Genomic DNA, 20,192 nt, shown 5'->3' with positions numbered 1-20,192 from the left:
ATGTCACAAAGTTAGTATTTCTTTCAATGCTTTCCTTACTTATTAGCCGCTCTGCAGTCCACACTGTGCTCAGTTGCTAAGTCATGTCTGACTCTTTGTGACCCCATGGACTGTGTAGCCCACCAGGCACCTCTGTCCATGGGATTTCCCAAGCAAGAATACTGGAGTGGGTTGCCATTTCCAGTCTACTATTCTTAAATCTTTCACAGTCTTCCCTTCAGAGACATTGAAAATTTTATCAAAGCATAAAATTCCCTTCATGATCTTTTTTTTTAAATTTATTTATTTTAATTGGAGGCTAATTACTTTACAATATTGTAGTGGTTTTTGCCATACATTGACATGAATCAGCCATGGGTGTACATGTATTCCGCATCCTCTTTAAACTCTCTGACCACCTCTGCCCCCCACCACCCCGCACATCTTTGCAAGTACTTCTTTTGCCTTGAGCAGAACCCTGACCTCCACCCCAGCGTAATGGTTAAGAGTTAGCAAAATTTGAATCACAGCTCTGCAATTTACTGACAAGCTTTGGAAAACTAACTAGACTTCTTTGAGCCTCATTGTTCTTCTCTCTAATAATAATAGACTTGGACTAAATGAATAGACTTATCTTTCTGAATTTGTATGAGGATTATATGAGATAATGCAGGCATGAGATAATCCATGTGTGCTGCTCAGTTGCTTCAGTCAGTTGCTTGTCCAGCTCTTTGCAACCTAATGGACTGTAGCCCACCTCTGTCCGTGGGATTCTCCAGGCAAGAATACTGGAGTGGGTTGCCATTCCCTCCTCCAGGGAATCTTCCCAACCCAGGAATCAAACCCCATGTCTCTTGCGTCTCCTGCATTGGCAGGTGGGTTCTTTACCACTAGCGCCACCTGGAAAGCTTGAGATAATGCATAGACGGTGCCAAGTACACAGTTTTTTTGTTTTTTGTTTTTTGTTTTTTTTAAGTCCCTTAGTCGTGTCCGACTCTTTGAGACCCTGTGGACTGTGTAGTCCATGGAATTCTCCAGACCAGAATACTGGAGTGGGTAGCCTTTCCCTTCTCCAAGGGATCTTCTCGAACCAGGGATCGAACCCAGGTCTCCCGCATTGCAGGCGGATTCTTTACCAGCTGAGTCACAAGGTAAGCCTGAGAATACTGGAGTGGGAGGCCTATCCCTTCTCCAGGGGGTCTTCCGGACCCAGGAATCGAACCAGGGTCTCCTACATTACAGGCGGATTTTTTACCAACTGAGCTATGAGGGAAGTACACAGTTAACCTACAGTGAATGTTAGTGTTGAATGTTTACCCCTGGAAAAATGTTCCTTGTCACCCCACCCTCCACAAACCCCTGTGTCTCCCTCGGATTTCCATAGCACTCTGTGTGTGTATGCGTGCTAAGTTGCTTCAGTTGTGTCAGACTCTTTGCAACACTTTAGACTGTAGCCTGTCAGCCGCCTCTGTCCATGGGATTCTCTAGGCAAGAATTCTGGAATGAGTTGGATGCCCTCCTCCAGGGGATCCTCCTGACCCAGGGGTTGAACTCAGATTTCCGGCATTCAGGTGGTTTCTTTACTGCTGAGCCACAAGGGAAACCCCATAGCGCTGTGTACACTCCTCAGTGCCAGCTTTTCTGTCTGTATTATAGCCATCCCCCAGTCTTGCCTCTAGATGAGTAGTCTTCAAAGCTTGGTCTTAGAAGCAGCAGTGCTAGCATCCCCTGGAAACTTGTTAGAAATGCAAATTCCTGGAGCCCACCCTAGAACTACTGAATAAAAAAGTCTGGGGGTAGGGCCCAGAAATCTGTTTTAACAGGGCCTCAATGTGAGTTCTGATATTCATACATTTGATGAACACTGCTACACTGGGTATTTATGCCTGGGACCACATTCAATTCATCTTGCAATGCCACCCAGCCCAGTGACTATTTGTCAAATGAAAAAAATGGATGAATGAATCCTGATGACAGTGTGGGGCCATTGAAGGATAGCCAGTATGGGAATGTCATGGTCTGATTGCCTTTTAGAAAGTTACTTTTGTAGGCTGTATAGAGAAAAGATTATGGGCAAAAATTACTAGAGGCAACAGAATTTGTTTATAGGAAAATTATGATTTGAAAAATCTAGATTTATTATGCAGGCAGGAAAAATAGTTATTTACAAAAAGAGTGCCTTGTTTTTCAATATATTCCATACAAAACAGTTTTAAAATGTGTATTATACCATTCTATTGATAAGTAGTGTTTTATAAATTTGTTGGGGAAAGTAGGTATACCTATACGTTATAAATTTGTCAATAAATGTGTTCTCTCACAAATTATGATTTCATTAAGAAGTAGTTCCAGATATCTTACACATTTTTAGCATTTGTGGGTTTTCAAAGTGTGAAGCACAATCCTCTGTTTGGATTATGAAAGCAAAATTCTATAGCAAATAAGTATATTTAAAAATTAAAATGTTACTTAAATTTCAGTATTAACATAGAAATAAGAAAAGTTTCATGTTTGACTATGTATTAGTATAGAGATTACATATTATTTCTTTTTTGGATGGAAATTGAGTAAACAATCATCTAGAAATATTTCAACTAGAGGTTATTAATGCTCAAATTAAAAGAAAAGCAAATTTATATTAATGTATAGAATAAAGAGTAAAGCAAATCCAAAGATATATGACCTTTCAGAAAATTGTAAGACTGCAGAAGCCCCAAAGTTGCTCCCTATCATAATACTCATATTCCATCAGCAGATCCTCACCCCAACAACTGGGCAGGAATTGATCCGACTTAAATGTGGGAATAGTATCTGGACTTTCAACTCAGGTGAAGCTTTCATATTTTCTCTTGACCTCTAAGTCATCTTCTCTACAAATGAGACAAAGTAGAGACATCCATCACTTTGCCAACAAGGGTCCATATAGTCAGAGATATGGTTTTTCCATTAATCATGTGCCAATGTGAGAGCTAGACCATAAAGAAGGCTGAGCACCAAAGAATTGATGCTTTTGAACAGTGGTGCTGAAGAATACTCTTGAGAGTTCCTTGGTCTGCAAGATCAAACCAGTCAATCCTAAAGGAAATCAGTCCTGAATATTCACTGGAAGGACTGATCCTGAAGCTCCAATACTTTAGCCACCTGATGCAAAAAGCTCATTCATTAGAAAAGACCCTGATGCTGGAAAAGATTGAGGGCAGGAAGAGAAGAGGGCAAGAGAGGATGAAATGGTTGGATGGCATCACTGACTCAATGGACATAAGTTTGAGCAAACTCAAGGAGAAAGTGAAGGACAGGGAAGCCTGCTGAAGTCCATGGAGTCACAAAGTGTCACACATGACTTAGTGAATGAATACACACAAAAGAAGGGTCATGAAGGAAGAAAGAACAGGAGACAAAGAATGGGAAATATTGAAGAGCAAAGGGAGATTGAGAACAGTGGGCAGAAAGAGAAGGGATTTGATGAGCAAAGGGAAGTCTACAGGCAAAGGGTAGGAGAGGCCAAGAATGACATGGGGTGGGGAGAGAGAGAGGTAGGGTTCTGAAGGTCTCAAAACCCTGGAGTCTCATATGAACCCTGGGTTTCATATGGCCCTCTTAGGCCCAAGAGGTCACCTAGTTTTAGTAGTTGAAAGAAGTGAGTTGTTAGTAAATCTATAATCAATTCAGCCAGTTGGTTGTGATGGGCTCTGTGCTACTGTCTCTTCTTGCCTCTACAGGAGGGCTCCTTCTGTACCCAGCCAATTAAAAGACTCGGTCAAGTTGGTGGATCGGTTATTCAGAGAAAAGAGCCATCCTAAAGTGTTAAAGTGTTGAGTAAACAAGATGACTTCTTAAAAGATTCCAAAGGAAAAGAACACACCAGAAAAATCCCATATGAAATGCTAACATTTTTACTATATTCACAAGAATATATTTTAAAAGATCAATAATGAGGTCCTCTAAACATTTTCAATTGCTCATTGGCTTTTCAAATGTTTATTCATATGAGCTGCCAATTTATATACCTTGTCCCTTTTTCATTGGTTTGTCTGTCTCTTTTATATTCAAATGTGTTTAAATATTGCAGATATCAATCCTTTGCCTGTGATATATGTTGCAAATGTTTTCTCCTGTTATACTTCTTGACATTTAAACCTTAAATCCACCTGAAGTTTATTTTGGTGTTTCATACAAGACTGCAATCTAATGAGATTTTTTTTTTTTAATCTAGAAGTTAGACAATTTTCACAACACTATTTGTTGAATAATCCATCTGTTCCTCATTTATCTGCAGTGCTTCCTTCTTAAGTCTCACAGGTGGTAAAATCCTTCTCAGGACCACCTATTGTGTTTTAGCCAATTGCTCTGTAAATTCTAGCACAGGAATTTAACTATTGTTGTATAATATTTTTTTTTATACTTTTAAAAATTTCTTAGCCTTTCTTGTGTTTTCCTATCATGGCAGCTGAGATTTAGAATCATTTCATCAGGTGAAAACATAAATATTGACACATTATTGTAAAACATAAATTTTGTAAAATTTATGTAATTACGTAAAAACATAAATATTGTTGTGGTAGATGATGGATAGGTAGTGTGGGTTTATGTACTGCATTAATCCTTGGGGCAGACATGTACTACGCCAGCTTCTCTAGTCGGCAACACTTTTATTGCGTAGTTTGAAGTCCTTCCACCCCATAGGTCTCCAGGCGAAACAAGGCTAGCCAATGTGATCTAGCAGTCATTCATTGTCTTTTGCTTGTCAGGCTCCTTACCAACAACCATGTGAAAAAGCCCAGGCTCTTGGAGCTCACCCCTGTGTTCTCTGCAGGTTGTTTGGCAGAACCTTCTCATATGTGCCATCCTTTTCTACACTGTGTACTACGTGGTTCTGGGCATGTGCTGTGTGATGCTCGGGTAAGTATAACGTCACCTTCAAACAATTCAAAAGTTGGGATCCAACACGAAAGAAGTTCACATAGAACACTCAACGTGTCTTTATAGAATAAAGGGTGCAAATTTTTTCCCATGGTATATTTTCTTCGTCTTTTTTTTAAAGTGAAAGTAAGCAAACATGTCACCTTTGAAAATGATACAAGTAGCAATCATGAAATGAAAAGAACCAGGCAGGATTGTTCCTCTTATGAGGATGATCATAGAAAGAAAGTGAAGTTATTACTCCCTGGGCTGGTGTTGCATCAGAGATCAGAGGGCATTTGAACTAGAAGGGAATTTAGATATAATCGACATCCAATTTAAATATTTTCTGTTACATACTGGAAATAACTTTAGACTGAGAGTCAGATCTGCATTCCAGCCCAGGTTCTCACTAACTTCCTGAATCATCCTGACTAAGCCAGAGAGCTTCTCTTCCTTCAGTTATCTTCGTTTGTCAAGTGAAGGTAATAATCCAAAAGAGAGTTATCATGAGAACCAAGTAATACATGTATTTTTAAAGATATTTTTAAGTGTGAGGCTTTTTTTTTTTTAGGTAATTTTTCTTTGTCTTGTTACGGTTGGATTTTATCTTTACAGATTTGCTTGCCAATACATTGATTTCCTTGAAATACATTATGTATAGCTACAAAGGATTTCCTAGAAATTGATTGTTTATACAATTGAATTTTATTGTGTAAGCAGGGAATTGGGACTTTTCAATTCCAGTGTGCAAATCAATGCCCAGAAATGATTATATTGACTTTTGCAGTGGGAATGATGCTATAAAGCTTGCTTGCAGGCAAGTCCCCTGAGGAGGAGTCTGGTACGTTCACACACAGTTTCAGCTATTGCCTGGAACTTGAGGTGGTGAGGCAGTGCCTAGAGCACTGAAGGTCTTAGAATAGTCAGAGTTCTGTGAGCATGGGATTCCAAGGGTTTGTAATGTGAATCAAAGGTGAGGAATTTGAAGTAACTTAAAGCCCCAGGAGGCAGGTAATTGATTGACCAGTTTCACACAACTACAAACTTGGGCATGGTAGGAGATGCAGAGTTTATAGTCAGATTTAATTTTCTTTTTTTTTTTTTTTTTTTTCATTTTAAATCATTTTACTTTTGTATTGACATACAGTTGGTTTACAATGTTGTGTTAGTTTCTGGTGTATAACAAAGTGATTCAGATTTTTTTTCCCATATAGATAATTACAAGATATTGAATATAGTTCCCTGTGCTATACAGTAGGTCCTTGTTGTTTATTTTATATGTAGTAGCATGTATCTGTTAATCCCAAGCTCCTAATTTATCCCTCTCCAACCCTTTCCCCTTTAGTAACTGTAACTTTGTCTTCTATGTCTACTATGAAAATGTAGACTCATCTTATGTCTAATGTGAATGTAGACTCAGATTTTAGAACAGGAAGGGACCTCAGAGATTAATTGCTTCAATGTACAGGTAAGAAATGAAAGCTCAGAGAGGTTAAGCAACTGCCCAAGTTCACAGTTAACAGCATCATCAGAATTAGAGCTGGGCTCCGTTGCTTCCCAGCATATGCCCTCATCACAGTATGAGGTTTTGCACCCACATTTGATGGAAGGGACCTCCAAGACTACAGCTGAGACCTCAAATACAATGAAGTCCACTTGGAGAACAGACTTCATTGGACAAAGAAGACAGTGTGGATAAAGAATGTATTTGGCTTCCATTCAAGTCAGCCAGTTTTCAAATGTGCCACAAAGTGATTAAAGCTGACTTGTCCTTGTATGGGAACACTTGAGGTGCAAAATGTTAATGTGCAACCTTATGAACTACCTCCTCCAGAGTAAACTATTTTCATTTGTAACATCCTCAGGGTGTATGAGTTGGATGTCCTGGCACCATTTGATTTCAAAACAAATCCTTCATGGCTCAACACAAATTATAAAGGTAACTGGCTTTAGTTTCCAATCTTTGTTAATTAGTGAACTAAATGCCTCCAAAAATCAAAATAGTTTTTGTTTTAGAAAAATTTTAAAAATATCAAGCCTTCTTCTCAGCCATCTGTATCCTATATCTGACTCCCAAAATGTGGAAAAGTGCCATCAATTTTTTTTTAAATGACTATTGCTAAAAGATGGAATAGGATGAAATAAGAGGATAGTTTTCCTAAATGAATTTTTATTTTAGTGATATTATGGATAAAATTTTGTGCATTAAATATTTTTCAAAGAAAAGGCTGAAAAATGGCTTAATGGAATGATGTAGAAAGATATTTGTGACATATGAAATGGAAAATAAAGACTACAAAAGAGTTTTTATAGTATAATTATTCATTTTTGTAGAATAGAGTAAAATACATCATGTCAGTGGTAAGAAATCTGGAAAATTATGCAACAAACTGTTATCTCCCAGCTGGAATGACAGAGGACTTTCATTTTCTGCTTTGTACATTTCTGCTTAGTTTGATTTTTTTCCTTCCCAAAAATAGTGTATAACTTGTTGCAAAGGAAAAATGATAAGAAAGAATATAGTAGGCAAATTTTTTTATCTCTTTTAAACTTACTATTTTTGTTGAAATAATTATTCTTAACATTCTGTTAAATTTCTTCCCACATTAAAAAAAAATGAATTGTGGATTCTTCAAACAATCCAGTTCTTTAGAAAACCACTGGACATCTTTTTTTGGAACGAATATGCAAATATACAAAAATTGCCTGAAGCCAAATGTGACTTGTATAGGAAACTTGGTCAGCTAGAACTACTGAATTTAAACTAAAAGATTCAGAACAGCCTCTTCAAATGGGTAACCTTTTTTCGTGCCATTGTTGATTCAATTTGGGATAGACAAAGATATCTTAGGACAAGAAACTTTCATTCAAATGAGATACAAGTTCTAACATTCTATCTTAACTTCCACTTCACACATTTCCCTGTTGAAGATTGAATTAACTTTTTCTTCCAAGCTGACCCACAAATGATAAAGAAATAGTCACAAGCAAGAGTTATATATGGGTTGTGTGTTTGGGGTAGAGAAAGAGATTTAAAGTCCAACTGTTATTTAATTCTTGCGTTTGAGATGGTTAGTGATAGATAGGACAATGACACAGGCTTATTGGAGAAAGCTGTGTTTTGACATAGCAGAGATTAGTGAAAATCCTCAGAATGCCACGCACAGTCAACACTGTTCTCTCAAAAAACAACTAACATTTGTACAAAGATATCAATAAACCCTTAGCCTATTAGATCTTTAGTTTGGGGCTTGGAGAGATAAGTGTCATAACTCTTGAAAGTTATTGCTTTGAGAATCCAGACTTGTTTAATCTCAGAGATAAAATGTAAGAGTAATCTCAGAGCCTTGAGCATGTATTGAGGGTCAGGCTCTTGTCTGTTTCAACAGTTTTGTTACCTAGGAGATCAGGCTTAGCAAGGACACTGAAAAGTGTGAGCTCAATTGAGACATTTGACTACTAACATCTTTCCCTTGCATCATAGAGATTGGATTATAACTGTTTTCGTTTTAAAATAAAATCCTCTCAACAGTTTTTGAGATAGATATGATAGTAATCCATTTCCCAATTTATCAAGGAATAATTAGACTGACCTAGACGTTATAATCCTACTCAAGGTCATAGCACTCTTAAGCTATAAGGTGAGACTAGAACACTGGTATCCTGACTTCAAATTTTGTATGACTTCCTTTAAATCATGCTGTCTCATATCATAGACAAAGCACAATCCTCCTCTATCAATATATGTAAATACAGTTTGTTCAAGACTGAAATCACTGTCTCTAAGCAGCTGCAAGTTAACTTGTAAAATCTGTAAATACTGATAAAAGAAACATTTCTTTTTCCTTATAGTAACATGGAGGCTCCGTGAGCCACTAGTGAAGGCAGAAATGGAGATGTGATGGGAAATCTAATGGCAATATGATACCACTGTATAGCTCCTTCTACAGCCTTGAATCCTGGAGATCAGGACTTGGTATAATTGTAATTCCATACAATAGAAAAGGAGCTAGTAGGAGTTCTCCATTCAATTTCAGAAATCTGTTGAGTTGAATGAAGTAGAATTGAAGAGGAATAAGTGTGAGGTCTTTTGAAAGGCTAGCACCTGAGACTTGCTTACTTATTTCATATCTTGCTGACCCACTAGGCAAGGGCTGGCATGTCTGTTAATAAATTACTTCTGCACAATAATAGATCATGGAACTATTGTAATTTTAGCTTTGAAAGTAAAAAAAGGTAAAATAGCCTGACTGGACTGATCAATTCGTTAATTATTTATATGAGCATACCTATCATTTTCTGTGTTTTAAAAGAAAGGTAACTTTTATGGAAATTGATATCATTACAAAGGAACCTTGGCGGTATGTCACATGTATTTTCATTTTAAAGTTTGATGAATCTCATCTTTGGAACCACCACAATTTAAGATCTATATCAAGGAAAAAGGCAAAGGTTGACTCTTCACATATTCAAGGCTTTTAGAGATTTATGGTACTGACCTAGGAATAACTAGCTGTTTATGTATGTTCAGGGAAAGCACTCTGAAAAGGCATTCTGGAGTTAGAAATGTACCTCCATCCACACAAGTCATTTATGAGACATTCTTTCATCCATGGTTATCCATTATGTTTCCCAGATGACTATCTGAACATACCCTTTTATTACAAAGACACAAAGGAACTCATTTCCAAGTTAGGCAATAACTGGTACTAAAGAAACATTATTGTTCAATAAACTATTAACATTTTTTTTTTCTGAAAATCCAGAGCTGAATTTTTCATTAGTTTTTAATATATCTTCAAATGAGATTTGAAATCTAGTTACAGATTTGTTACATTGTAACTTTTCTTTATTGTATTTTACCTTCTAAAATGCTAAATATAAAGAATATAAAACAGAAATTATGTACTGTTATTTCTCTATAAGTCCAACAATTATTAAGAGATGGAATATTTTTAAAGTTCTTATTCAAATTTGAGGAATGTTAAGAGATGGAATGTTAAACGTTTCTTACAAAAATGTTTTTTGCAGAATAAGTTGTGGTGGTCCTGTTACTCATTGTGTTTTAGAATTATTAATTGCTCTAATTCCCAATAATTCTATTCTTCCTTTTAGTTGCAGTTCTTTTAGTCTCAACAGAAGTCACCTACTTTGTTTGTGGATTACTTTTCGTTCTGGTACTGGAAGAGTGGGTTTGGGATCATGGTATTTCAGTAACTATCCTTCATGTTGCCATCACTTCAACTGGTAAGCAAACTAAAATAAAGGAAACAAAATGTATTCAATCTAGATATTGCACCTAAATCGATACATAAGAGTAAAACTTTGTTGTATGCATAGTGTCCTCTGATGGAGAAATAATAAAAACTGATGATAAAAGTTCTTCATCACCTCCCTCACTCCTTCTCCCCCATCAAGTTCCTCTACCATTTCCTCAGAGAGGTTTTGATTAGATACATTGTCCAATTCAAAACTGTATTGAAATGTTCAGTTCAGTTCAGTTGCTCAGTTGCTGGCACCGACTTTCTGCGACCCCATGAATCGCAGCACACTAGGCCTCCCTGTCCATCACCAGCTCCCGGAGTTCACTCAAACTCATATCCATCGAGTCGGTGATGCCATCCAGCCATCTCATCCTCTGTCGTCCCCTTCTTCTCCTGCCTTCAATCTTTCCCAGCATCAGAGTCTTTTCCAATGAGTCAACTCTTCGCATGAGGTGGCCAAAGTACTGGAGTTTTAGCTTCAGCATCAGTCCTTCCAATGAACACCCAGGACTGATCTCCTTTAGGATGGACTGGTTGGACTTCCTTGCAGTCCAGGGAACTCTCAAGAGTCTTCTCCAACACCACAGTTCAAAAGCATCAATTCTTCGGCACTCAGATTTCTTCACAGTCCAGCTCTCACATCCATACATGACCAGTGGAACAACCATAGCCTTGACTAGATGGACCTTTGTTGGCAAAGTAATATCTCTGCTTTTTAATATGCTATCTAGGTTGGTCATTGGAGAAGGCAATGGCACCCCACTCCAGTACTCTTGCCTGGAAAATCCCACGGACAGAGGAGCCTGGTAGGCTGCAGTCCATGGGGTCTCTGGGAGTCGGACACGACTGAGCGACATCACTTTCACTTTTCACTTTCATGCATTGGAGAAGGAAATGGCAAGCCACTCCAGTGTTCTTGCCTGGAGAATCCCAGGGATGGGGGAGCCTGGTGGGCTGCAGTCTATGGGGTCACACAGAGTCGGACGCGACTGAAGCGACTTACCAGCAGCAGCAGGTTGGTCATAACTTTCCTTCCAGGCAGTAAGTGTCTTTTAATTTTATGGCTGCAATCACCACCTGCAGTGATTTTGGAGCCCCCCAAAATAAAGTCTGACACTGTTTCCACTATTTCCCCATCTATCTGCCATGAAGTGATGGGACCAGATGCCATGATCTTAGTTTTCTGAATGTTGAGCTTTAAGCCAACTTTTCCACTCTCCTCTTTCACTTTCATCAAGAGGCTTTTTAGTTCCTCTTCACTTTCTGCCATAAGGGTGGTGTCATCTGCATATCTGAGGTTATTGATATTTCTCCTGGCAATCTTGATTCCAGCTTGTGCTTCTTCCAGCCCAGTATTTCTCATGATGTACTCTGCATATAAATTAAATAAGCAGGGTGACAATATACAGCCTTGACGAACTCCTTTTCCTATTTGGAACCAGTCTGTTGTTCCATGTCCAGTTCTAACTGTTGCTTCCTGACCTGCATACAGGTTTCTCAAGAGGCAGGTCAGGTGGTCTGGTATTCCCATCTCTTTCAGAACTTTCCACAGTTTTTTGTGATCCACACAGTCAAAGGCTTTGGCTTAGTCAATAAAGCAGAAATAGATGTTTTTCTGGAACTCTCTTGCTTTTTCCATGATCCAGTGAATGTTGGCAATTTGATCTCTGGTTCCTCTGCCTTTTCTAAAACCAGCTTGAACATCTGGAAATTCACGGTTCACGTATTGCTGAAGCCTAGCTAGGAGAATTTTGAGCATTACCTTACTAGCGTGTGAGATGAGTGCAATTGTGCAGTAGTTTGAGCACTCTTTGGCATTGCCTTTCTTTGGGATTGGAATGAAAACTCCCCTTTTCCAGTCCTGTGGCCACTGCTGAGTTTTCCAAATTTGCTGGCATATTGAGTGCAGCACTTTCACAGCATCATCTTTTAGGATTTGAAATAGTTCAACTGGAATTCCATCACCTCCACCAGCTTTGTTTGTAGTGATGCTTTCTAAGGCCCACTTGACTTCACATTCCAGGATGTCTGGCTCTAGGTGAGGGATCACACCATCGTGATTATCTGGGTTGTGAAAATCTCTTTTGTACAGTTCTCCTGTGTATTTTTGCCACCTCTTCTTAATATCTTCTGCTTCTGTTAGGTTTGCACCGTTTCTGTCCTTTATCGAGCCCATCTTTGCATGAAATGTTCCTGTGGTATCTCTAATTTTCTTGAAGTGATCTCTAGTCTTTCCCATTCTGTTGTTTTCCTCTATTTCTTTGCATTGATCACTGGGGAAGGCTTTCTTATCTCTCCTTGCTATTCTTTAGAACTCTGCATTCAAATGGGTGTATCTTTACTTTTCTCGTTTGCTTTTCACTTCTCTTCTTTTCACAGCTATTTGTAAGGCCTCCTCAGACAGCCATTTGGCTTTTTGCATTTCTTTTTCATGGGGATGGTCTTTATCCCTGTCTCCTGTGCAATGTCATGAACCTCCATCCATAGTTCATCAGACACTCTATCTATCAGATCTAGTCCCTTAAATCTACTTCTCACTTCCACTGTATAATCATAAGGGATTTGATTTAGGTCATATCTGAATGGTCTAGTGGTTTTCCCTACTTTCTGCACTTTAAGTTTGAATTTGGCAATAAGGAGTTCATGATCTGAGCCACAGTCAGCTCCCAGTCTTGTTTTTGCTGACTGTATAGAGCTTCTCCATCTTTGGCTGCAAAGAATATAATCAATCTGATTTCAGTGTTGACCATCTGGTGATGCCCATGTGTAGAGTCTTCTCTTGTGTTGTTGGAAGAGGGTATTGAAATGTAGCAGTTTCCTATTATCTCCCATTCAACTTTTTATCAGTTGCTCCCATTCAACTTGTTATCAGTTGTAAAGGGTTTGCCGCTGTTAGAATTCTTTCCCTCCAAATCCTTTCTTGAAGCAGATATTGGCCAAAGACTGGGAGCTAGGGCCTGAGGAAATCTGTACTTGCAGGCTTGCAAACTTCCTAATGATTATTTTAACAAAAATATGACTTCCCTTGTGGCTCAAGGATAAAGAATCTGCTTGCCAATGCAGGAGACACAGGTTCAGTCCCTAGGTAGGGAAGATCTCCTGGAGGAGGAAATGGCAACCTGCTCCAATATTCTTGCCTAGGAAATCCCAAGGGCATAGGAGCCTGGTGGGCTACAGCCCACGGGGTCTCAAGAGTCAAACACAACTTATCGACGAAACCACTACCACCATCAGGTTCTAAGACTAAAGGGTTTTTATTTCTACCTGTGAGCTTTGGAGTTTGAATAAAACAGATTCAAATTCCAGTCCTAACTTTCTGTCAGATGTTTGTCTGAGGCAAGATATAACATCATTTATATTGTTAGACATAATCGCCTCATCTACAAATAGGGTGGTATCTTGTGAAGCTTGTGTGAGAGAAGTTGTCTGACATGGTGTTTGGCCTATAATTACTGAGTAAAGGTAATTTTATCCATTCCTTCATCCATTTATTCAAGGTTTACTCTTCCCTTATAACTTTTTATTTCTTACTGCCTTCCATTATTAAAGAGAAACACATTAGTAAAAGCATGAGTGGTAATCAACCACAAGTTATAATTCAATGTTATTATTATTTATTAACTACTTATGTTTAGTTGCTCAGTCATGACTGACTCTTTGTGGTCCCATCAACTGTAGTCCACCAGGCTCTTCTGTCCATGGAATTTCCCAGGCAAGAATACTGGAGTGGGTTGCCATTTCCTTCTCCAAGTTATCTTCCTGGCCCAGGGATCAAACCCACACATCCTTCATTGAAGGTGGATTATTTACCACTGAGCTACATAAATGATTCCCAACTCTAATTACATGAGAATAACCAGTTTTGATGTGAAGTTATCCTCACTGAAATCCCTCAAACTGTTGCCTAAATCCAGAAGAAAAGATGCACTGAAGGATGCTTGACTCCATGCTCCTGATTTAACTGGTCTTCATATTGAAGGAAGAGAGCACTGGAATTCCCACAGGTCCCAAGAGGACTTAGGAGTTAACTCTTGTTTTCTCTGGAAACCATGGGCTGTCCTCTTGCTGCAGGAAATTCTGTTTAACTACTATGTAACTACTTAAATATCACTCATATTTTCAGTGCTCTGATCTATCGATGGGTATAATCAGTCTCCGACTTATGAACGCACAATTTCAAAATGAATTGCTATGTCTCAGCCTCAGTGCTATTAGAAAATGCCAGTACATCAATCTCCTAGCATCAGTTTCCTCAGATACAAACTCTTTTAGTAACTTGGAGGACCCGTGAAGCCCATCTCAAATTCTCTATTTTATTTTGGGGCTTAAGTATTCCTGGAAGACAGTCATAGGATATTTGCAATAAAGATTTTGGAGCATACAGTGGCTCAGTCTTCAGGGTCTCAGCCTTCAGACAATAGGTTTTCTGGATCCAGAAAAGTTACAAGTTAATCATCCAACACATGGCACATAGAAAACACTTTAAAAATATTGCTCAATAGATCTTTCAGCGGAAAGTCACCCAGAACTCCAGAGAGCCAGGCACTGAGGATTCAAAACAGTTTTAGGATCATTTCTGCTGCATATTACTTCAAGTCGACTGTATGAATTTGACCTGAGAATCTGACAGATCATGACATCATTCCTAGGAGAGGAGTTTCAAATACTTGACTTAACAAATGACCTTTTTAGACAATGACTTAAGTACCACTTTGGCGCTACTTGATTTCATGAATATAGACAAGATTTCTCTTTGTTATGAAGATATGATTTGACCAAACAAGTATTTCTTCATGATTGTATTTCAAAAATGAACACGGCCTTTTTCTTTTCTATTGCAGTTATGCTGGAATTCCCCTTGACATCACATTGGTGGGCTGCTTTAGGTATATATATATAGAGAGAGATTAGATATAGATATATATTATATACATATATATTATACATATATGTGATACTTATTTAATATAAATATATATTTATAAATAAACTAGTGGCATAAAAATATTTTTATGGGGTCAGATAATTGGACCAGAAGATTACTCAATGGTTTTATCATTCTAAAATTATAGAGGATAAAACATTGGATATATATTTGTGACATATTCTTTTAGTTATCTTTCTCCATGAATGATAATATAGTCTTTATAGTAGTACAGAAGAAGGAAAACTATTTTATCTCATTAATTTTTTTATCCACCAATTGAACAACTGAATTCATCAGTCACATATGTAGTAAGAAAATTAGCCAAGTAAAAGTAGACTTCTCTAAAGCTTTTTCTTTAAGCCAGACACTGGCCTCAAAATATTTTTAGATTTTCTCTTTTCAGTAAGCTTGGCAATAGTTGTTATCTAATTATTGTCATGTTTATCAATGAGAAATGGAAATGCAGCACTTTACCACATTCTTTCTCCTAAAGTTATCTACTTTTAGTACCAGTATTATTTATATTATTTACTAACCCTCTTCCCTCAAGTTTAATTCTCTGCTTACCTTGCATATCCATAATTCTCCAATATTGTTTAGTGCATACAGAAAACACTTGTAGAAAGTAGATGTTTTATTTTGCATAAACCTTCCCAAGATGTCAATTTTTAATAAATCAGAAAATATGATACTGAAAGAAATACTTTAATGAGCCCAAGTGGAAATCATCTTGTCTCTATGGAAAATAAGAACTTCTCTCTGGGGATTTTATTCACAATACTATAAAATTCATTGAGGCCTAGCCAATTTAGTCACATATCAAATGCAACCCTGATGACAAGGAAAGTCAACTTTGGCATAATGAAAGAACTAATAGAATTTGCTAAAATAATTGGGTAATGATTTCAGTTTCAATAATCAAGTTTGGATTCCTCAGAGGACAGTTGCCCAATGATGTCCAAGGTAGCCTTCTTTGGTTTTTCTTTGCATTAACAATTTAAAAGTAAGAGAATAGTGGCTAAACATCTTGGCAATTCTATCCTGTGGTCTCACACTGGATGTGTGTCTTTGTGTGGGGAAGTTGTGTGGTCCTGCCAGGCCTCTGATTCACAAAGGGCTCTTACCTCAGGGACTTTTACTTTTCATGGGAGTTATGGAGTTACTGCCTTGCAAGGAACAACAGATTTATGGAAGCCCTGTAAGGCTAGATTCATATTTTAAAACAAACAAGAATCATCAGGCCAATGAAATCAGAGCTAAAGGCATTTTCATAAAACCAAATAGCTCAGGTAAGTGGAATTCTTGTGTTCAAAATCTTTTCTATACTCAAAAATAGTTTCCACATTAGTAAGCACATTTTTCTTTTACAATTAGAGGGGGGAAATACCTTATAAAGAATATTTTAAAATAGCAACAACACAAACAAATTGCAGGTCACATGAGCTAAAAGAATTGAGAACTGTAAATTCCTTGGCATGTGCTTTGACTCTGTTGCCTTTGAATTTCTTACCATTAATTTGACAGAACCACGCACCTATTCCCTGAAGGAAGTTTTGAATTTCAATAATTTACCAGCACAGAATACATACCTACTCTCTTTTAGCTGAATCTATAAACTCCTCTATTGCAAATGCTGTGTCAGTTTCAGGAACATTATTTTAGTCATGATGATTGTTCTTATTCATAATCTCACCAATGAATTATTCATTATTAGTAGTTAACCAAAACTTCCTTTCATTACTTGCAGGATTCGGCTTAATTTCAATGATATGTGGAGGCCAGACTTTAGCATACTGTTTGTTCAAAGATAATTTTATCTATCCAGATCTGGATGATTTCTAACAGAACAGCCAATTCTTTGTTATTACATACATGCTATCCAGGCTAGATTGTATTTTTTCTTCATACCTATATTCAAGGTTGAATTTATTCTAGATACTTTTTAACTGTAAAAAGACTAGATGCTTCTTAACTGTAAAAAGAAACAAGAGAAATTAATGGAGAGCAAAAGAATCCTAGTAAAGAATTCATGAGCAAAATATGCAAAGTCATAAATACAGTGTTTCCTAAAGTATATTCCATAGAACCCTAGTTCCAAACAATGTTAATGATGCCTTGTAAAGAAAAGTTGCATGTTTAAGTATTTTAGTAAAGCAGATTTATTTATTTTGGGCCTCTTAGACTCTTTAACATGCTATTGTGAACACAGTATCACTAAGTAGTAGTTGATAACCTCATGTGCTGTTTCTCAAACATATTCGACCAGAGACACAGTTGAGAAAATGCTGATATGTCATGTGGAAACTATAACACAGAAAAAGGCAGATTTGAAATTACTGCAAATCCCTGTAACCAGAATTAGATTTTTATTATTGTCCCACAGTATCTGTTAGAGTATTTCTTATGAGAATATTGCCTTTTAAAAAATGTTAGTGCCTACATCTTTCTTTAGATTATGGTGTTTTAACATAATACTTCTCAAAATGTAACGTGTATTTGAATCACCTGGAGATTTTGGTTTAGAAGGGCTGGAGTGGAGCATGAAATTCTGTATTCCTAACAATTACTGGCAAATGCCTGTGCTGCCGGTCCACGGACCCCACTTTAAGAAGTAAGGTCTCAGCGGTTTGAACGATGTATTTTTTAAGGTTGTCTAGCTCTGTACTGTCATCCTATGGTTTTTATATCATGGTTATTCAATAAATGCTTGTTGAATTGTATTAAAACTGAGCTGAGTTAAATTTATATATCTAAAATGTATATGTTTAAGACATTTATATGTCAAATATTTCCCACTTTTTAGTACAACTAAAGATGTCCATATACAAAAGAAATGCACAGCATGGTTACAGTTAAAATGTAAGCATGGTTACAATTAAAATGTAAGCATAGGGAAAATGATAGGAAAGTGACAACTCTCGTTGTCCCCCAACCCCCACCCCCAACACACACACTCCCACAAAGACATCTTGGGAAACAATTAGAAGCTATCTCTAGAATTTTTTCCGATGGATCTTTTTATCCTAAAAGTCTATTTCTTCCTTAAAGACACGCATTCAACCTCTAAGAAATGTCATGCTAATTGTATATATTCCAGATAACGTTCCAAAAACTGCTTTGTGTTGACCAGTCATTTGTTAAATAATTTAAGCTTCTTGTGCACATGTAAGTATGAAAATAATGATAGTATCCCTTTCTTCTGTCTCACATTTACTGACTCACACAAATTTTCGTTTTCCATCCATTATTCCCATTCTTCCTATTAATTTCCTTCAAAATGTTTGGTTATAGAAGTATCAAAATCTGTGACTCATTTAAATCAGTCAAGGGGCTGTAAATTTCATCCTTAAAGTAAGGTAGGATACAGTAGCTAGGAAAGGGTAAGCGTTATGATCTTTGATTCCTTGGTTAAAACCCCACTGACAGCACAGAGAAAACTGTATTGTCAGTGATACATAAAACTGAATCTTGCTCTGTGAAAAATGCAAATATCGAACAAACCATAAATACACTGATGAAAAAGACTGCCCCTATATTAACTCACACTTGGAAGAAATTTACAGAAACATTAAAGCTGCCTAAGTAAATTTGATAATTAAAAAAGATTTGGTTGATTAAGTACTTTTTAATATAATGAGAATTGTTACACTAGTAAATTAGAATAAGAATCTCTCTAGATTCAGAGGACCTTAAAATCTTGTCATTCTGTAGTATAGCTTAATTAGCATGTTTATTTCTAGGATTAGGAACCCATCTGCTCAGGTAATTACCATTATGTTAATCTTTCTCTTTTTTTTTATCCTGATCACAAGTTTCTTCTTTTTTGGGTTTTCTTCTTTTACTCAGTAAAATAATTATTATTGTCTATTAGATGACACTACCAAATACACAAAAATTTTAAATACAATTGGGATGCATATTTTAGTTTAAAAATACTATACATCTGACATATCAACTATATATTCACTTTGGTTTTTATTGCTATATATATATATATATAATTTAATTTTATATATTTTTTTCTCAAAGGTCAAGAGTCATGCCCATTTAATTTACTTTTCTGGTATTCCATATAGAATCATAAGTTGGTAGAATCCTATCCTATATTTTGATGCATACTTTTCGGGCAAGATTGATACTATGTTCATAGTTCAAAGAATGATAATATTTTTGTATTATGTATAACCATTTCCTAAATATACTTTGAAGTTATACCCCACAGTGTTTTATTATAAATTAATTTTCACATTTTAAAATAACATTTTACTTAAAACAATTATTTCTTAAGTGAATGAACCTATCTTTACTTGTGTTGATTGTGATCCTAAAATATATATGAGGACTATTTTCACATTGTAGTCTAAAGATTAAACTTTCTATCTAAAATGTTATGGGTTTTGCTCAACTGATTTACCTTACTAGCTGAATTGATAAATTCGAAAGTTGTTTGGTAGCCCTCTAAAGCTGCAGAGATCATCCTATAGAAGTGAGAAGAGGATTTTATAGCAAATCTTAAGGAAAAAATAAATGCACTTCCTAAAGTTTTTGCTTTATAAACTTTGTATACCTCAATCGCCAGGTAAAATAATATATAACAAAAGCATACATAGATCCTTTTAGTAAAAATTGTCAGGAAAAGGAGAAAATGCAACTTGGTTCACATGAAGATAATATGTTCTATAGATTTCTACTGCAGAAAAGGTCTCATAAAATATGTAAAAAATTTGAGAGTATTCCACGTTTTGAATAGAGGACAATAAAGTATGATGCCTCACTTACCTTAGCTCCTCCTTTTCAATTTGCCTTTATTCTTTCTAAATTTTCCCGATGGTTTAGTAAAATGGTCTCTAAGCAAATCATTTTTAAAAACAGAGTTAATTACCATCTGACTTTCTTCTTGGTGAAGAATATTCACCCTGCCACATATGCTCAATACTTCAAACAGGAAGGAACTGAAAATATTATCCAATAACTTAAATGACAGCTGCACAAAATATCAGCTTATTAATCTAGCCCATATTCTTGAAGCTGGTATCATATTTGATCATCACAATAATATATTTAACTGTGTTCTTAATGGCTGTATATATCTCTATAATATAAATACAATACAACTTATT

General features: G+C 36.6%; 1 protein-coding gene across 1 annotated transcript; it reads left to right on the top strand.

Annotated features, from left to right (window-relative positions):
- The first annotated feature begins 3,380 nt into the window (after positions 1-3,380).
- TMEM244 (transmembrane protein 244) lies at positions 3,381-16,914 on the top strand. Its single transcript, XM_070376449.1, has 6 exons — positions 3,381-3,470; positions 4,793-4,878; positions 6,747-6,820; positions 10,003-10,128; positions 14,987-15,031; positions 16,820-16,914. Exons 1-6 carry the CDS (start codon positions 3,381-3,383, stop codon positions 16,912-16,914), a joined length of 516 nt encoding a protein of 171 aa, XP_070232550.1.
- The last annotated feature ends 3,278 nt before the right edge of the window (positions 16,915-20,192 follow it).

The sequence above is a fragment of the Bos mutus genome, chromosome 9 (genome assembly GCF_027580195.1).
Source record: "Bos mutus isolate GX-2022 chromosome 9, NWIPB_WYAK_1.1, whole genome shotgun sequence".
NCBI lineage: Eukaryota > Metazoa > Chordata > Mammalia > Artiodactyla > Bovidae > Bos > Bos mutus.
The sequence above is the reverse complement of the archived record's forward strand: the minus strand, read 5'-3'. Positions and strand labels throughout refer to the sequence as shown.

What these genes read in the sequence shown, in the direction of transcription:
- TMEM244 (XM_070376449.1), top strand. Translation starts at nt 3,381, where the DNA reads ATGGGAAATATTGAAGAGCAAAGGGAGATTGAGAACAGTGGGCAGAAA. An exon ending in GCTCAACACAAATTATAAAG is followed by an intron (nt 6,821 to 10,002) that starts GTAACTGGCTTT and finishes TTTTAGTTGCAG; the next exon opens with TTCTTTTAGTCTCAACAGAA. An exon ending in ACATTGGTGGGCTGCTTTAG is followed by an intron (nt 15,032 to 16,819) that starts GTATATATATAT and finishes CATTACTTGCAG; the next exon opens with GATTCGGCTTAATTTCAATG.